This window comes from Cebus imitator, unplaced genomic scaffold (assembly GCF_001604975.1).
Source record: "Cebus imitator isolate Cc_AM_T3 unplaced genomic scaffold, Cebus_imitator-1.0 Scaffold148, whole genome shotgun sequence".
In the NCBI taxonomy this organism is placed as follows: Eukaryota; Metazoa; Chordata; class Mammalia; order Primates; family Cebidae; genus Cebus; species Cebus imitator.
Genome location: NW_016107463.1, coordinates 382,275 through 401,954, shown reverse-complemented (window position 1 = coordinate 401,954; position 19,680 = coordinate 382,275). Strand labels below are relative to the sequence as shown.

The following is a 19,680-nucleotide window of genomic DNA, read 5'->3' as shown; positions in this document are numbered from 1 at the left end:
CAATGACACGATCTTGGCTCACCACAACCTCTGCCTCCTGGGTTCAAGCAATTCTCCTGCCTCAGCCTCCCGAGTAGCTAGGATTACAGGCATGTGCCACCTCACCTGGCTAATTTTGTATTTTTAGTAGAGACAGGGTTTCTCCATGTTGGTCAGGCTGGTCTTGAACTTCCGACCTCAGGCAATCCACCCACCTCAATCTCCCAAAGTGCTGGGATTACAGGTGTGAGCCACCGCGCCTGGCCCACTTTCTAGATATTTAGCCAGATGTTGGCTTAAAAAGTCCAGTAGGACTGAGTTCAGGCTTATGAGTCACATTACTAAATCACATCATTTCTAAGTTACACACAGAATTTTCTCTCTTGGTTGCCACTATCCATCATCTGTACCTTTTTGGTTATTCAATCAGTCACTAATCCACCCCAATTTTCACAGTTAGCAGGCTGCATTTCTCCACCTAATTTACTTTAAAAATATCATATTTAATCATGGAAAATTTCACATATATAAAAAAAATCAAGAGAAAGATAACAGACATGCATGTATCTACCAGCCAGAATTTATATTTTTCATTTTATTTTTAAATTACAGTAAAATAATCCATTTCTAGTGTACACTTCTGAATTTTAACATTACCATTCAGATTTAAGAAACTAATGTTTCCTATATTTGTGATAATCTTTCTCCCTTTAAAAAAGGAATAGGCCAAGTACGGTGGCTCACACCTGTAATCCCAGCACTTTGGGAGACCAAGGTGGCAGAATCACTTGAGGTAGGAGTTCGAAGCCAGCCTGGCCAACATGGTAAAACACTCTCTCTAATAAAAAAAAAATACAAAGCTAAGTCAGGCGAGGTAGCACATGCCTGTAATCCCAGCTACTCAGGAGGCTAAGGCATGAGAATCTCTTGAGCCTGGGAGGCAGAGGTTGCAATGAGCCAAGATCATGCCACTGCACTCCAGCCTGGTGACAGAGCGAGACTCCATCTCAAAAATAAAAATAAAATAAAATAAAATATTATAGATAAAGGAATAGTAAAGTTCCCTCTTAAGCCAACTCATTCCTCTCCCTCCCCAGAGGTAACCACAGCCTGAGGTAACCACATGTCCATTTGAAATTTATCAAAGTATGTCTAATTCACTAAGTTGAGCTGCTGTGGAATTTTCCATTACGTGAATTTGCCATAATATATTCCCATTCGCAGATACTTGAATCACTTCCATTTCTTTACTATTGCATATAGCATTAGGATTAATCTCCTGGTAAATGTCTCCCTGTGTACAGTGCAAGAATTTTTCTAGGGCTCTACCTAGAAATATAATTGTTAAGTGGAATGTATATATGGTTTCAGCTTTTCCGGTTGCTGTCCATTGCTCTCTAAAGAGGTGGTATCAGTTTCTATCTCTTATTAGCAGTGGAAGTGAGTTGCTTTACCTTTGCGAACCCCTGGTATTATCAGATTTTCAAGTTTTTGCCCATGGGATATGTGTAAAAGATGATGCTATTGCTGTTTAATTTTGTGTTTTCCTGTCTTCTAATAAGGTGGGATGTTTTTTCATGTATATATGAACCATTCACATTTCCTCTTTCCTGAACTGCACGTTCAATCCTTTGCCTACCTTTTGATTGGATTATTTTGTCCTTTTTTTCCAAATTAAAAAAAAAAAAAAGATCTATACGAGTTTTTTGTTTTGTTTTGTTTTTAATTAAATACTAGTCCTTGGTGTATATGTGCACTTGTAAATACTTACTTCCAGGAAGGAATGGTTCTTTTAATTTTGGTGTCTTTTGCTATGCAAAGGTTTTTTTTTTTTTAATTTACTTTTTATGAGTCTTTTGCTATACAGAGGCTCTTAATTTTAGTGTTGTAATATTAATGATTCCATTTATTTACATCTTATTTAATCAGTCCTAGCCTACTATCCAAATAATATAGCTATTTACATACATTTTCTTCTGATTTTTTTCCCATTTAGGTTTTTAATCAATCTGGAATTTACTTTATTTATTTGTGGTTTAGTTTATTTAAGTGCAATCTTGGCTCATGGCAACCTTCACCTCTAGGGCTCAAACAATCCTCCCACTTCAGCCTCCTGAATGGTTGGGACCACAGGTGTTTGTCACCATACCTAGCTAATTTTGTGTTTTCTGTAAAGATGGGGCTTTGCTATGTTGCCCAGTCTGGTCTTAAACTCCTGGGCTCAGTTGATCCTCCCACTTTGGCCTCTCAAACTGCTGGGATTATAGGCATGAGCCACCATGCCCAGTCATGGAATCTATTTGTGTGTGTGGTATGAAGGAGGGCTCTAGCCGTTTTTCCAATTAGAAGCCCAGTGATCCCAACATCATATACTGAAGAGTTTGTCTTCCCCTCAATAATTTTTTTTTTTTTTTGAGATGGAGTTTCACTCATGTTACCCAGGCTGGAGTGCAATGGCGCGATCTCGGCTCACCGCAACCTCCGCCTCCTGGGTTTAGGCAATTCTCCTGCCTCAGCCTCCTGAGTAGCTGGGATTACAGGCACGCGCCACCATGCCCAGCTAATTTTTTGTACTTTTAGTAGAGACGGGGTTTCACCATGTTGACCAGGATGGTCTCGATCTCTTGACCTCGTGATCCACCCGCCTCAACCTCCCAAAGTGCTGGGATTACAGGCTTGAGCCACTGCACCCGGCCTCCCCTCAATAATTTCTTATGCCATCTCTATTAAATACAAAGCACTACTGAAGGATTGGATCTGTTTTGGGGCTACTTTGTTCTATGAGTTTGTTTAACTCTGCTCTAGTACCCCCACTGCCTTAATTACTTATATAATTATGCAGGTAATTACTTAATTAACTTTATAATGATATCTGGTAAGTCCCTCCTTCAACTTTCCAAATTGTTCATATGAATTTTACCATTATCTCCTCCAGTTCTATTTTATTTATTTATTTTTTTTAAGGCAGAGTCTCACTCTGTCACCCAGGCTGGAGTGCAGTGGTGTGATCTTGGCTCACTGCAACCTCTGCCTCCCAGATTCAAGTGATTCTCCTGCCTCAACCTCCTTAGTATCTGCAACTATAGGCACATACCACCATGCCTGGCTAATTTTTTGTATTTTTAGTAGAGATGGGGTTTCACCATGTTAACCAGGATAATCTCAATTTCCTGATCTCCTGATCATTGACTGGCCTCAGCCTCCCCAAAGTGCCGGGATTACAGGTGTGAGCCACTGTGCCCGGTCCCAGTTCTATTTATTAAAAAACAACATGTTGGTATCTTAAATTAGATTTTTATTAAATTTATAGATTGATTTGAAATTTGATGCCAACTTTGTAACATTTCCCATCCATGAATATAGTATATTTTACCATTTGTCTAGGGCTTTTAAAATGTCTTCCACAAATGTTTTATGTTTTTCTCCAAAAATATTTTGCCTGTCTTGTAGATTGATTACTGGGTAACTTTGTTTTTCTATTATAAATAACATTTTTTTAGAATTATGTTTTCTCTATTATTTTTCCTGCTGTATAATACTGCTGTGGATTTTTTGGTATGGAATGTACCCAGCAATCTTGCTGAATTCTTATATTGATATTAACAGCAGTAGAAAATGTCTGAAATTTCTATTAGACAATCATATTATCTGCAAATGATCATTCTGTGTCTTCCTTCCGTCTTTATTTCTCTCTTGTTTTATTGCATTGGCTAGGACCTCACACAATGTTGGATTCCTGACTATACTCTGAATAAACACACAGATTTATTAAAAGTTAATTTCATCAATTTCAGGGGTAAATCTGATTAGGTCATGATACATTGTGATTATTATTGTTATTATCATTATTCTCTGAGGTATTTGATTTGCTAATTTTTTGTTCGGTTGTTTTTTTGTTTGTTTGTTTTTTTGTTTGAGATGGAGTCTCACTCTGTCACCCAGGCTGGAGTGCAGTGGCGTGACCTCAGCTCACTGTAACCTCCACCTCCCAGATTCAAGCGATTCTCCTGCCTCAGCCTCCTGGGTAGCTGAGATTACAGGTGCTTGCCACCACACTTGGCTAATTTTTTATTTTTAGTAGAGATGAGGTTTCATCATGTTGGCCAGGCTGGTCTCGAACTCCCAATGTCAGGTAATCTGCCTGCCTCAGCCTCTCAAAGTGCTGGGATAACAGGTGTGAGCCACCACACCTGGTCTCACTAATGTTTTATGTAGTATTTTCATGTCTATGTTCTCAACTGAGATTGGTCTATACGTTTCTTTTTGTTACTGTTACTGTTCAGTATTGTTATCAGGGATACTATTAGTTGTCCTTCCAGCAGTCAGCTCCCATCCTCCCCACGTTTTTACATGTAGATCATGAAGTGGGGAGACATCAGAACAGACTCTCTCTGAATAGCAAAGATAGCTCCTTGAACATTCCTCTTTTTATCAAGGAGGAAAAATCTTATGTCTCATTGGCCAGAACTAGGTCACATGGCCATCCCTAGCTGCAGGGGTGGCTAGAAAAGTGAGTATCTGCCATTTCATCTTACCATCCAAATTTGTGATTTCTATGATCATGCTTTTTGTAGGCTTCTCTTTTTTGTTCCCCTGCCTTTGGCGGATTGATCAAGTTTTCTCTTGGAGGTTATGCATTGTTTTACTACCCTTCAGAGATTATCTTTATATATGTATATATATATACATATATATATATATATATTTTTTTTTTTTGAGACAGAGTCTTGCTCTGTCACCAGGCTGGAGTGCAGTGACGCAATCTCAGCTCACTGCAACCTCCACCTCCTGGGTTCAAGCGATTCTTCCTCCTCAGCCTCCCGAGTAGCTGGGACCACAGGTGCGTGCCACCATGCCGGGCTAACTTTTATATTTTTAGTAGAGATGGGGTTTCACCGTGTTGGCCAGGATGGTCTGGATCTCTTGACCTCATGATCCACCTGCCTTGACCTCCCAAAGTGCTGGGATTACAGGCATGAGCTACCGTGCCCAGATTACCTTTATATTTTGACTATGCATACTTGTCTGAGAAAATCTAAAATTAGACTAGGCACAGTGGCTCACACCTATAATCCCAGTGCTTTGGGAGGCCAAGGCCAAGGTGAATCATTTGAGGTCAGGAGTTCAAGACCAGCCTGGCCAACGTGGTGAAACTCTCTCTCTACTAAAAATACAAAAATTAGCCGGGCATTGTGGTGGTGCACACAGTAGTCCCAGCTACTCAGGAGGCTGAGGCACGAGAATCGCTTAAGCGCAGGAGGTGTTGGTTGCAGTGAACTGAGATTGCCCACTGCACTCCAGCCTGGGCGACAGACCTGGCTGTCTCAAGTTAAAAAAAAAAAAAAAAAAGAAAAGAAAATCTAAAATTATTCAACATCTTTCTGTAATTCTTAAACAATATTAGCACCTTAGAGGGCTTTTTGCTATAATTATTGCTCTCCCATATTCTGTCTTCTTATAACCTTTTTAAAAACATCCTACATCCATTCAAAGATTTACCTAGTTGTTTATCAATTTCTTCATTTATTATTACTTCTAGAACTACCCCCTCCTTCTTCCTAGGCTTACTTTCCTCTTCCTTATAGCACATCCTTTAGTAGTTCTTTCAATATGGGTCTGAGTTAGTAAACTCTCTCAGCTCTTGATTGTCAAAAATTATCTGTATGTCTGATTCTCAGTTCCAACTTTCCATTTATGTGGGCATGAGGCCCCGATTCCTGTTCCTCATGGGCATAACATGCCTGGTCCCTAGATGTCAGAATCGACATTCTGTTCTGACGTCCCCGCCTTCCTTAGCATTAGCGGGTCTGCTTTCCACTCTAGTTTCAGTTTGCCTCTCTATTTCTAGTCTCGGAGGATTTCCCTTTCTTTGTTTTGAGCTCAGCTTCTTTAAATAGTTATATATTATCCTGTGTTTGTCAGGGGAAGTGGTAGAGTGTCCCCATTAATCTTTTTACTTACTATTACTGGAAGTCCACATCTATTTATAATAAATTTCCCTCTTACGAATGTTTATCACTGTCCTTTAAAATAAACACAATATGCATATGATATGACAAAACAGACATGACAGGGATAGCTGGATGCTTCTTATTTTGTTTCAGTAAAACTTATAAAGTTCCTAAAATTCTTCTTGATTTTCATACATAGGGAACATTCCCCAGGTAATAACTTGGGAGAATACAACTAGATGTCAAGAAATGGAATTTTCCATAGGTTTCTATTTTCCTGCCTCTCCCTCACTTCTCTGCTCTGCAGAGGTAATCCCTGAGGAGAAACTGGCTCAATATTTGATTTACACCCTCCACACTAAGAATGCCAAAGCAGCACATTGAGAAACCTGTCTCTATAAAGAAGCCATACCCAGGCCAGACCCAGAGCCCAACTGCCCCCTGCAAATCAACAGCTGGCTGGACACTGAACTGGTTCCAAAGCCTGGGAATTCACAGCTACTAATAGATGAATGGGATCAGTCTCATTTGCATTTCATCGTGACTCAGGAATTCCCTGGTACTGCATCTCTGGGCAAATTAAAACATCAGTTTAATCAGCTCATGCCCTTCACTGTCAGGACATGGGTCTGGGAGACTTCCACTCATCCTAGTGACAAAAATCAGTTTCCCATCAAGAAGGAATAGTCCAATTCAAGCTGCTAGGAAGTGGGGCCAAGGTGAGAATGGTGGGATCTAAATATGGTTCCTCTCAGAGCCGTCTGACCATGTCCGAGGCCCTGAGAATGGGCAGTCACTAGTGTCTGTGAATAAACTGGGTGTTGGAAATACTTTCTGGTTAATCACACACGGGCCAATTGGAGAGGCCACAGGTAGCGGTAAAAGTATTTATGAAATGGCTGACATAAGACTTGTTTGCTGGAACAGATAGTTAATCTCAATAAGATATTTCTTTGGCCAGGGGCAGTGGCTCACGCCTGTAATCCCAGCACTTTGGGAGGCTGAGGCAGGCAGATCATCTAAGGTCAGGAGTTTGAGACCAGCCTGGCTAACATGGCAAAACCTCATCTTTACTAAAAAAATACAAAAATTAGCCCGGTGTGGCAGTGGGCGCTTGTATGTAATTTCAGCTACTCAGAAAGCTGAGGCAGAAGAATTGCTTGAACCCAGGAGGCGGAGGTTGCAGTGAGCCAAGATTGCGCCACTGCACTCCAGCCTGGGTGACAGAGTGAGACTCCATCTCAAAAATATATACATAGATACACAAAATACATTTTTTAATTATATATTTATAAATATATATGTATCATATATGTATTTCTTTCTTTCTTTTTTTTTTTTTTTAGACAGGGTCTCACTCTGTTGCCCAAGCTGGAGTGCAGTGGCATGATCTCAGCTCACTGCATCTCTCAACCTCCTAGGCTCAAGCAATTCTCCAACCTTAGCCTCCTGAGTAGCTGGGACTATAGGTGCATACCACCATGACTGGCTAATTTTTGTATTTTTAGTAGAGATAGGGTTTTGCCATGTTACTCAGGCTGGTTTTGAACTCCTGACCTACCACCCTCAGCCTCCCAAAGTGCTGGGATTACAGGCATGAGCCATCACACTCAGCCAATAAAATATATTTCATATGGCATCTAACCACAAATATTCTGATCCAGAAAAGAACTGAAGGCAAGAAATGGGCTGGATAGGAGTATAAGGTGGGGAGGAGATCAGACAAGCCCTAATAATCCATTATGCCACTCATGATAAGAAAACAGCAAGAAAGTCCAGGCGCGGTGGCTCACGCCTATAATCCCAGCACTTTGGGGAGGCTGAGGCAGGTGGATCACTTGAGGTCAGGAGTTCAAGACCAGCCTCGCCAACATGGTGGAACCTCTATCTCTACTAAAAATACAAAAATTAGCTGGGAGTGGTGGTAGGCACCTGTAGTCCCAGCTACTCGGGAGGCCGAGGCAGGAGTATCACTTGAACCCAGGAGGCTGAGGTTGCAGTGAGTGGAGGTCACGCCACTGCACTCCAGCCTGGGTGAGGGAGTGAGACTCTGTCTTAAAAAAAAAGAAAAAGTAAAAGAAAATAGCAAGGGATTAAAGAATGTATTTTGCAAAGCAGAAATGGCAGGCTTGGTTAGTGCTGTTTTATCATCCTCGATGTGTTTCCCTTCCAAAAGGAGTGACAATCTCTATCTTGGGAGGGATGGGTCCCCTTGAGAAGTGGGAGCTATCTTAACCAATGCATTACCACTTAGGTCACAGGTGACTGTTTTGTCATTCCCTTTCTGGACACCCAAGTGAGACCCAAAGACGCACTGCCTCCTCCAGCACTTACCTGTCTACAGCATATAAGCAGCGCCATCTCTTTCCCGCAGCTAACACTGAACCAAGGGATGAGACAGGGTCCTTTAATTCTCTCTTTTTTTTTTCAAGACAGGGTCTCACTCTGTTGCCCAGGCTGGAGAGCAGTGGCATGATCATGGCTCACTGCGGCCTCCACCTTCCAGGCTCTTGAATTCGTAAGATCACATTTCAACATAATGTGTCATCAAAGGGGTGGGAAAGATAAGCTGGAAATGCAGTTGGGGACTATTTTTGCAGAATGCAAGTTGGGGGTGGGGGTGAGGAGATTCTGTTTTTTTTTTTATTTTATGTATTAATATTTTTTAGAGTCTGGGTCTTGCTCTGTCACCCCAGGCTGGAGTGCAGTAGTGTGAGTATAGCTCACTGCAGCCTCTAGCTCCTGGCCTCAAGCTATCCTCCCCGCTTGGCCCCCCAAAAACATTGAGATTACCGGCATGGGTTACCTTGCCCAGGCAGATTCTGTTTTCAAAAGCAAGGAGATTGGTGGGCGTAGAGGGTGGACGTAGTGACTTTCCAAGTGATCTTTTCATCCCAGACACCCAATGCCTCCACCTCTATCACACCATGGGGTCAGGTGGGAGGGGCTCCTGTGTAGAACGCAGGCTGCCGTGACTCACCTGTTGAGATACACGCGCTTCTCGGTGAACTGCCCGTTGCCATGGTGAGGGTCCTCAAAGGGCTCATTCTGGACGACCTCCACCCCTTCTCCCCGGTCACTCTGTTCATGGCTGTGTTTGCTGATCATGTACAGCTGTCCAATTTTGTACTACAAAACAGAGTCAGAGACAGAAAGGTCAGCCCCACGGCGTGCCCCTGACATCCCCCTCCGACCACAGCCTGGCAAGCCACTGATAACATCAGCACCTTCTGCTGAGAAGAGAAAGCAGGCACATGGGCCTAATGTTACTTTTCCTCGGGAGCTAGGGAGAGAACTAGTTGTGAGTAGATTGTCGAGACGGCATGTTCCCGTGAATATTTTACATCACCTTGGCAAATGCTCGCCGGGGTGGCTGGCAGCCTGTAAGGTTTGGCAGCCAACCAAACCTTGGGAAAGGGGACCCTGGAGTCTCCCTTTGCAGGATACAGGGCTAAATGGAGCTAAAGTCCTGCTGGCTTGGCCCAAGACAGCCAAGGGCATGGGACTTTTGCCCCTGCTTTCTGCCTAATTAGTGGCATTGCTGAACACGGAGGATTAGATATCACCTATTTCTTCTATTCCCCCTCTCTCAAAATGCTCAACTCTCCTGGAGGCCTCTGTCCCCTAGAACAATTGTTCTCAAAGGTGGCTGGATATTAGAATCACTTGGAAGCTTTTCAAAGCTCCAGAGGCCCAGATCCCACCATGTGTGGAGCCAAGGCTCAGAATCTGAGCCCCTGAAGGCCGCGCCTTGCCGAGGATCATCTACAGTACCTTTAACTCCTTTTCATCCAATTCCATGAAGAGTGTGGAGCCTTCCAGTCCAAGGCCCCAAAAGCCGCCTGTCTTACCCTAAAATCATACGGAGCCACATACAGCATGAACATTTTCTATCCTTTTTCACGTATGAACTGTTCCATCTGCCTTCCTGCCGCTCTGAAAACCCTGGGGTCAGCAGGTATTTCTTCCCCCAGAGGACTTTCAAAGTGGCATAATAAATTTGGTGAAAAAGAGAGAGAGAGGAAGGAGGGGACGAAACAACTTTTGCATAAGGGACAACTCTGCTCAGAGTCAGGATGCAGGACAATGCAACCCTGCTGTCGTCCTTTCTACAGACAGACACGGGGTCATTACCATCGACGCCTCTGGGATGGGGGAGTGGGGCCTGAGTCTGCAACAAATGAATGAGGACTCAGGGTTATTCCCCAAGAACCTGCAGGGATGCAGGTCCCCTGTCTGCCTGCGTAAAAGACAGAAATAGATCTTAAATTAAGGGGGCAGATGAAATGTTCAAGTCAACAGTGCAGTCAGTTTCACAGCTGAGAAAACACATGTGCCCGAAGGTCTCTCTTTCATTCCGTGGCAGGAGCAGGGATGGGAGTGTGAAGAAGCTCAGAAAGGCTCTGGTCTGCAGCCAGCCCTAGGGACCGAGCCCAGTAACCATGACAATGGAAGCAAACTGCTGTCTGGGTCTTCTCAAAGGGCTGTGCCTCCTATCTGTGCCACATCCCTTTCCAGAATGGTCACATGAAAACGCTTTTAATGTGAGCATATGTGTGCACCTGTCTGTGTGTGCGCATCTGTGCTACCGAGAAGTGGAAAGCACTGAGGATAAGATCAGGAAAAGGAAAAAGAAAATTTAAAGATGAAATCCTGTTTTTTCGTTTGTTTGAGACATGGTCTCACCCTTATCATACAAGCTGGAGTGCAGTGATGTGATCTCAGATCACTGTAACCTCCACCTCCCAGGCTCAAGAAATCTTCTCATTTCAGCCTCTCAAGCAGCTGTGACTACAGGTACACAGCACCATGCCCAGCTAATTTTGCTATTTTTTTTTTTTTTTGAGACGGGTTTCGCTCTTATTACCCAGGCTGGAGTGCAATGGCGCGATCTCGGCTCACCGCAACCTCCGCCTCCCGGGCTCAGGCAATTCTCCTGCCCCAGCCTCCTGAGTCGCTGGGATTATAGGCACGCGCCACCATGCCCAGCTAATTTTTTGTATTTTTAGTAGAGACGGGGTTTTACCATGTTGACCAGGATGGTCTCGATCTCTTGACATCGTGATCCACCCGCCTCGGCCTCCCACAGTGCTGGGATTACAGGCTTGAGCCACCGCGCCCGGCCCAATTTTGCTACTTTTTGTAGAGACAGGGTCTCACCATGTTGCCCAGGCTGGTCTTGAACTCCTGGGCTCAAGGAATTTACCCGCTTCAGCCTCTCGACGAGCTGGGATTACAGGCATGAGCAACCGCACCCAGCCTGAAATCAGTTTTTAAAATGAGTATCAGAAGCTTGACCTCTCTTCCCTTAGTCCAGTACTGCTTTGACTTTCGCTCATAAAGACTAACACTCTTTCAAGGATGAAGAGAATAAGAAAAAGTTTACAGATTGCAGATTTATGAGCTACACCTGTGAGATCAACATGCCACCTTATACAGATGAGCACACAAGCCGGTAACAAGGGCCACCATTACCCAGGGGTGGAGATTTCACTGACAGTTGCTTTGTACTTGGGGTCCAAGAAACAAATGTTTACCTACAATGGAATATTATTCAGCCATAGAATGGAATGAAGTACTGATACTGAAACTGCTTAATGATGTGAAAGATTGAACTGTGTTCCCCCAAAATACATACTGTGAAGTCCTGACCCCCAGTAACCCCAAATGTGACCTTATTTGGAGATAGCATCATTACAGAGGTAATCATGTCAAAATCAGATCTTTAGGGCAAGTCCTTATCCAATACGCCAGGTGTCCTTATAATAAAGGGAAATTTAGACATGGACACAGATAGGCATAGAGAAAAATGATGTGAAGAGAAAAATGGCCATCTCTAAGCCAAGGGTTGAGGCCCAAACAAGATCCTTCCCTCAGCCTCCAGAAGGAACCAAGCCTGCTGACACCTTGATTTCAAACTTCCAGCCTCCAGAATTGTGAAACAGTAAATTTCTGGTTGTTGCTTTTTTGTTTTGTTTTGAAACAGGGTCTCACTCTGTCACCCAGACGGAGTGCAGTGGTGCGATCTCGTCTCACTACAATCTCCGCCTCCCAGGCTCAAGTGATTCTCCTGTTTCAGCCTCCCAAGCAGCTGGGATTACAGGTGCGCATGACTACCGCCTAATTTTTGTATTTTTAGTAGAGATGGGGTTTCACCATGTTGGCCAGGCTGGTCTTGAACTCCTGACCTCAAATGATACATCCACCTCGGCCTCCCAAAGTGCTGGGATTACAGGCATGAGCCACCGCTCCCAGCCCAAAATTTCTGTTGTTGAAGCCACCCAGTCTGCGGCATTTTGTTACGGCAGCCGTAGTAAACTAATGTAACAGATACAGAGGTTCTTTCTGGGGGGGTGGAAGTGTTTTGATAGAGGTGGTTTGCACGACATTGTGAGTGCACTAGATGCCACTGACTGTTCCCTTTAACATGGTTGATTTTATGTTACGTGAATTTCACCTCAATTTAAACAAAAGCACTGATTCTACTTCGGAAGCAGACACCCCTAAACCAAAGTACAGCCCAGGACCTCAGTGAGGGGCTTGGCAGAAGAGCTATTTCCACCACTGGACCATCTACAGATGCTCCGACCCACTCATATATGACAAACGTATGGAATCAAGGTCAATGCATGACACAGAAAAGCCATTAGGCTGGGCTCAGCTCCAGTGCTTCCTGCTCAGTGGAGATGGGAATGGCCGAGGCAGCTGATTCACCGCAGCCGGTGGAGGGCCGAGCCTTCGGCCTCATTGATCATTCCAGTGGCTATTAAATGAGCCGGCGCGGGGCAGACACTGGCATTAGCTCACTGAGATGGCGTCAGTCTGGGGGTGACCCGCAGACGCTGGGGGTGGCAGGACACTTGAGCCCAGACACCGAGATGGTCAAGGGCTCTGCAGCCGTCACTTCTTCCCCTCCTACGAAAATCAGGCCCACTTTGCTGGTCGTGGCCATGGGAACTGGGCCATTTCAGGAGCAGTGGTTTTGTTGTTTTCAAATCTCATCTTCACTTGCAGACACAAGTAGCAGTTTCTGATTTGAGGGAGGGAGAAGAGACAGAGAGTCCTTGAACCACCTGTTTCAAAACCTCCATAGACGCTCCTAAAAATGCTGAATCTGAGGTTGTTCCAAACCTTCCCCATTCAGGCTCTGGGGAGAGGAGAGTGAGAATCTTTCTGAAATGCACATAAATGCTGAGAACCACTGCAGCAGAACGTGGTGAAGGCAGCCATCAGCACTTGCTCAGCAATAAATGTTCTGTCTTTAGGAGGCCTGTTTCTTTTTTCTTCCTTTATGCTGATTTCTTACAAAGTTCCATCCCTAACTTAGTTAAAATACCATATCCCTGACCACCAGCTCCAAACAAACTTGTATGCGGAATAAAAGCTGCAACATCCAAAGACATAGAAAGATTTTAAAGCCTCCAAAGCCTGGGAACTGATCACAGAATTAATGATGATAATGATGATACAGCATCGATTTATTGATTGCCCATTAGTGCAAGGCACTGATTAAGTGCTTTATATTTCTTTGTCTTTCTTTTAAGAGACAGGGTCTGGCTGGGTGTGGTGGCTCAAGCCTGTAATCCCAGCCCTTTGGGAGGCCGAGGCGGGTGGATCACATGATGTCAGAAATTCAAGACCAGCCTGGCCAACATGGCGAAACCCTGTCTCTACTAAAAATACAAAAATTAGCCAGATGTAGTGGTGGTTGTCTGTAATTCCAGATAATTGGGGGCTGAGTCAGGAGAATCGCTTGAACCCAGGAGGTGGAGGTTGCAGTGAGCTGAGATCACGCCATTGCACTCCAGCCTGCACTTACTCCAACAGCGTGAGACTCCATCTCTAAATAGATAAATAAATAAATAAAGCAACAGGGCCTTACTCTGTCACCCAGGCTAGAGTTCAGTGGCATGATCCTGGCTCACCTCAGCCTCGAGTTCATGGGCTCAAGTGATTCTCCTGCATCAGACCCCCAAGGAGCTGGGACTACAGGGGTGTGCCATCACACCCAGTTAATTTTTATATTTTTTCTTTTGTACAGACAGGGTCTCATTATGTTGCCAAGGATGGTCTCAAACTCCTGGCCTTAAGCAATTCTCCCACTTTGGCCTCCCAAAGTGCTGAGATTACAGGTGTGAGCTCAGTTTATATTCATTTCTTATCTCTCAGTGATTCAGCCAAGTGGGTATTGACAGATGAGGAAGCTGAGTCGCAGAGAGGTTAAAGGCTCTCTCCATGTTATGGAGCTTCTAGATGTCGGAATTGGGATTCTGACCCCCTGTAGGCCTCTACTCATTCTATTCCACCCAACTTCAACCCTTATTTCTTTACCAAGTGAAATGCTTTGAAAATCTAAGCCTCACTATGATTTAAAAAGTGGGGAGGGAGGTGGCAGAAAGCTACTGCCTCTGACCTTTGCTATTGCAGAAGATGAGTAACAAAACTCTGATTGAAAGATCAAAGGTGTTTAATCTGTGCACATGTAAGGAATGGTAGAGCAATTATGCTCTAACTTTGTAACATCTATTGTTATAATTCCAGAGTTTGGGTAATCATCATTATAGGCAATCATGAGTAGAGACAGTTCTGTGCTGCAGGCTGAACCTCCATGTGAGTTATCATCAGAACAGCTACTCCAAATAATTACCTCCATAGTCAAAAGACATCATGGGATCCAGATCTTTCCCCCCGCACCGCGCCGTACACTTGATAGAGCTGCAAAATTTGAGAAAAGGCAGGGTTGCATAACGTGCTGAAGAAGCCAGCAGTTTCATTAGTTTGAACTTTTGCAAACTTTCACATGGGGCACCATCCAATCATTTAACATTTTTTGTTTGTTTGTTTTGAAATGGAGTCTCACTCTGTCACCCAGGTGGAGGGCAATGTTGCAACCTTAGTCCACTGCAACTTCTGCCTCCCAGGTTCAAGCAATTCTCCTGCTTCAATCTGCTGAGTAGCTGAGATTATAGGCACACACAACCACGCCTGGCTAATTTTTTTTCCTTTTTTTTTTTTTTTTTTTCAGTAGAAACGGGGTTTCACCAGGTTGACCAGGCTGATCTCGAACTCCTGACGTCAGGTGGTAATCCTCCCGCCTCAGCCTCGAAAAGTGCTGGGATTACGGGCATGAGCCACCACGCCTGGCCAAGTCATTTAACCTTGAACCTTGATTTTTAAAAAAAAGCAACCCCAAGCCAAAACTTGCGTACTGTAAGGGATTATCTGATGAGTTCCAACAATACCTTCAGCATCATTCATGCCTGAAGAAAGACTGCATCCCAAGTGTTAGGGTCAGCAGAACTCTAAGCTATGACTGATTTTCACTTAACACTTCCCCAGCTGCTGAGTCTTCGAGTTTCTGCAAAGCCAGCCTCCCATAACCCCCCACCCTAAAGCACCAAGTGGGTGTCATCTTCCTGCCAACCAATCTCTATCTCCTCCCTTCCTGTCCTCTTTCTTTCCCTCCATTAGTCCCAATACCATTTCCAAACATCACAATGTAAACAGCGGGAACCGCAGCTTTGCAATGTAGATTCCTAAATTGGGTGGAGTTATTCCCTGCTTGGGGACCCCAAGGCCCCAGGTCAGGAAACAGAATTTATATTTACTTTGCCCTTTACCATCAAAATGGGTGGATGCCACATCACCTAACAAGCACAGAGAGACACCTGTCCCTCTGACTTAACGTGAAATCACGTATTTACCCAGCTGTGAAACATGTGATTCCTGCCTCACATGGGCTGTGTGGATAGATGGAAAAGCAGAGAGTGATATCATTTGGCTTTCTTGGGAGTTTCCTACATTCTTTACATCACCATTAATGCTTTTGTTGAAGCCTTTCTTCCAGCTTTCTCCGCTGTCGATACAGGGACCTCAGAGTTCGGGAGGCACAAACTGTCCACTGCAGAGAGCACCTGAAGGATGAATGACTATACAGGACTCAGGCCCGTTGTTACTTCATGCCGAGTGGTGTCAAAATTCTAATTACACGCAGGGAAGGAGATCCCATGAGTCCAGATTTTGACAACCTCATCTCAGAAAGCTAGAGCTGAGAGCTGTCTTTTTCTGGTAATCCCACAGCACAGCTAAGGCACTGGGACAAATGTTCTAGTCTAAGGGTTGGCAAAGCATGCGGGCTGATGCCTGCTTTGTAAATAAAGTTTTATTGGAACACAACAATGCTCATTCATTCTATGCTGCTTTCACGTTACAGTGGCGGAGTTGAGTGCTTTGAGAGACTCTGTAACCCCCAAGGCTGAAAATATTTACTCTCTGGCCCTTTACAGGAAAAAGTTTGCAGACCTTTGTTCTATTCTACAGCTAGGTCTAGTCTGGGCCACCCCCAGCTGTGCATCTAGATCTGCTCTGCCCAGAATCAAAGCTATGTGTAGCTACTGAGCATGTGAAATGTGGTCCATTGAACAGAGGGACTACATTTTAAATTTTCTTTCATTTTAATTAATTAATTTCGAAACAGAGTATGCTCTGTGGTCAGGCTGGAGTGCAGTGATGCAATCTCAGCTCACTGCAACCTCTGCCTCCTGAGTTCAAGTGATTCTCCTGCCTCGGCCTCCCAAGTAGCTGGGACTACAGGTGCGTGCCACCACATCCAGCTAATTTTTTGTATTTTAGTAGAAACGGGGTTTCACCATGTTGGCCGGAATGGTCTCAATCTGCTGACCTTGTGATCTGCCTGCCTACCAAAGCACTGGGATTACGGGCGTGAGTCACTGCACCTGGCTCATTTTAATTAATTTAAATTTAAGACTGGTGCTTGATTCAGTTCTTAGAAAACCTTCATATATGTTTGAAACACTTTGGGTATGTGAATCTACTTTTTCAACTGGGAATTTTATGGAATCTAAATAAAGATCAATAGTACTGCCAATGAAAATTTAGCATCTGACTTGGGAGTGCTGTTTAAGTCTAAAACGCACACTAGATTTGGAAGACTTACTACGAAACAAGCAAAATAGTTCATTAATAATTTTATATTGATTGAAATTGCTCATATTTTCGATATACTGGGTTAACTAAAATATATATTTAACCTCACTCGCTTTTTTTTTTTTTTTTTTNTTTTTCTTTTTTTAGAGACGGGGTCTCACTCTGTTATCCAAACTTCTTTTTTTCTCTTTTATTTTTTAGAGACAGGGTTTTGCTCTGTCATCTCTGCTGAAGCGTAGTGGTATGACTGTAGCTCACTGCAGCCTTGAACGCCAGGGCTCAAGCGATCCTTCTCTCAGCCTCTTGAGTCACTGGGACTACAGGCAGGTACCACCACGTCCAGCTAAGCTTTCTATTTTTTCTGTAGAGATGGAGTCTTGCTATGTTACCTAGGCTGGTCTCAAATACCTGGCCCCAAGCCATCCTCCCGCCTCAGCCTCACAAAGTTCTGGGATTACAGGTGTGAGCTGCTTCGGGCTGGCCTATGTTTCTTTTTACACACTTTAAAAAATGTGACTATTAGAAAATTTTAAATTACATGTATGCTTCTCATTTGTGGCTTACATATTCCTAATGGACAGTGCCAGGCTAGACTGTAATCTAGACCAACTTAGATTCAGAGTGGAGCTATGATACCTCACCAAGACTTCATCAAACCCTGGAGGCTGGCTCGTCAGACCTCCGACGGAGGTTAAGAGTTTCCATGTGGTCGGGCATGGTGGCTCATGCCTGTAATCCCAGCACTTTGGGAGGCCGAGGCCGAGGCCGAGGCGGTGGATCACAAGGTCAAGAGATCTAGACCATCCTGGCCAACACAGTGAAGCCCCATCTCTACTAAAAATACAAAATTAGCTGGGTGTGGTAGCGCGCTTGTAGTCCCAGCTACTTGGGAGGCTGAGGCAGGAGAATCGCTGAACCCGGGAGGTGGAGCTCCTTTGCAGTGAGCCAAGACCGTGCCACGGCATTCCAGCCTGGTGACAGAGTGAGACTCCATAAAAAAAAAAAAAAAAAACTTCCATGTATTTCTGAGCTGGTGAGGTAGAACACTAGCAATTAGGGTTGCATTTGGAGAAGCCCTCCCTTCCTGAGGACTGGCTATTACCTGGGCCTCCAGGGAGGTGATAATTGTTCACAGTGGTCTAGGATGGAAAGCACTGGGGTTTTAAAATGAAAACGTGAAGCCAGTGTCCTGATTCTGCCTTTGACTTGCTTTGTAACCTTAGACGATTTACGTAGCTGAGCCACAGTTTGTTATCATTAAAATGGAACTAATAGAATACCTCACAAGACATGGTGAGAATCAAGTGAGGGGAAAAAAAAAAAAAACTTACAAATTAAAATGCTTCGTCAATTGTATAATAAAACTGTACACCAACTGCCCTTGCCACTGTTCCTTCTCCTTGGCCACATGTCTGACTGTGACTTGCAGATCTGTTTCATTCATATCCCTGTTATGCCGCAGGTTCCAGAAAGTATAAAAGAATGAGGCATCTGCCATCACTTGTACAATGCCAAAACCAAAGGAAACTTGACCATCTGCTCAAAACTATCTTTTCCTTCTGTAAAAATTTCATTAGACGGCAAGTCAGATTGAATGCTTCCCATAAGTATTATAAAGAGCTTGAGGACTTCCACTTAGATGAGGCAGCTAGAACCGTCAAGGTCGCAGAGACAGAAAGCTGAATGGTAGCTGCCAGGGGCTGGAGAGGTGGGGTAATGGAGAGTGAGTGTTTAGGGTACAATGTCTCCGTTTAGGATGAAAAAAAGGTTCTGGAGGTAGATAGTGATGATGGTTTTGCAACAATGTGAATGTACTGAATGTCACTGAAATGTACACTTAAAATTGGTTACAATGGGCCAGACATGGTAGTTTATGTCTGCAATCCCAGTGCTTTGGGAGGCTGAGGTGGGAGGCTGAGGTGGGAGGCTGAGGTGGGAGGCTGAGCTGGAGCCCAGGAGTTGGTGATCAGCCTGGACAACTTAGGGAGATTCTGTCTCTACATAAAACAAAAAAATAAAAAATAAAAAATTAGCTGGGTATGGCGGTACGAGCTGTCATCCCGGCTATTCGGGACGCTGAGGCGGGATGATCATTTGAGCCCAGGAGTTCCAGGCTACTGTGCGGTGAGCTAGGATCATGCCACTGTGTTCCAGCCTGGGCAATAAAGCAAGACCCCATTTAAAAAAAAAAAAGATTTGATAAATTTTATGATATGTATATTTTATCACTTTTTTTTTAAAGGCTGGAAACTTGTCATTTTTCAGTGAGTATGGCTCATGCCTCAAGGTAACTATCTAATAATTATTTCATGATTATAAAAAAGTTTTAAAATTTACCATGAAATAATGTATTAAATTATTTCTATTTGATGAACCTTTGGTTTACAACCCTCCTGAAAGGTGTTGAGCCTAGAAGACAGCAGGAATATAAAAAGACTCTCCTGAGAGACAATATTACATGAGATTCCCTGATTCCTGCCATGCCAGGGCAATTCTTTGCTTGCTGTGTCCTAAGCCTAGATATCTTTTTTTTTGGTGTTGCGGGGGCAGGGTGCCGAGTCTCACTCTGTCGTCCAGGCTAGAGTGCAGTGGCACGATCTCAGCTCACTGCAGTCTCCACCTCCTAGGTTCAAGCAATTCTCCTGCCTCAGTGAGTAGCTGGGACTACAAGCATGTGCTACCAAGCCTAGCTAATTTTTATATTTTTAGTAGAGATGGGGTTTCAGCATGTTGGCCAGGCTGGTCTTGAACTCCTAACCTCAGGTGATCCACCTCAGCCTCCCAGAGTGCTGGGAATGCAGGT

The 19,680-nt window shown here is 44.1% G+C and overlaps 1 protein-coding gene across 2 annotated transcripts in view; it reads right to left on the bottom strand.

Annotated features, from left to right (window-relative positions):
* Positions 1-19,680, bottom strand: part of PITPNC1 (phosphatidylinositol transfer protein cytoplasmic 1) — a 324,051-nt gene that overhangs the window by 155,321 nt on the left and 149,050 nt on the right. For both annotated transcript variants that reach the window (XM_017542838.2, XM_017542836.2), the window contains exon 2: positions 8,911-9,059. In XM_017542838.2, coding sequence (XP_017398327.1) covers positions 8,911-9,059 — 149 coding nt within the window. The remainder of the gene's footprint in view (positions 1-8,910; positions 9,060-19,680) is intronic.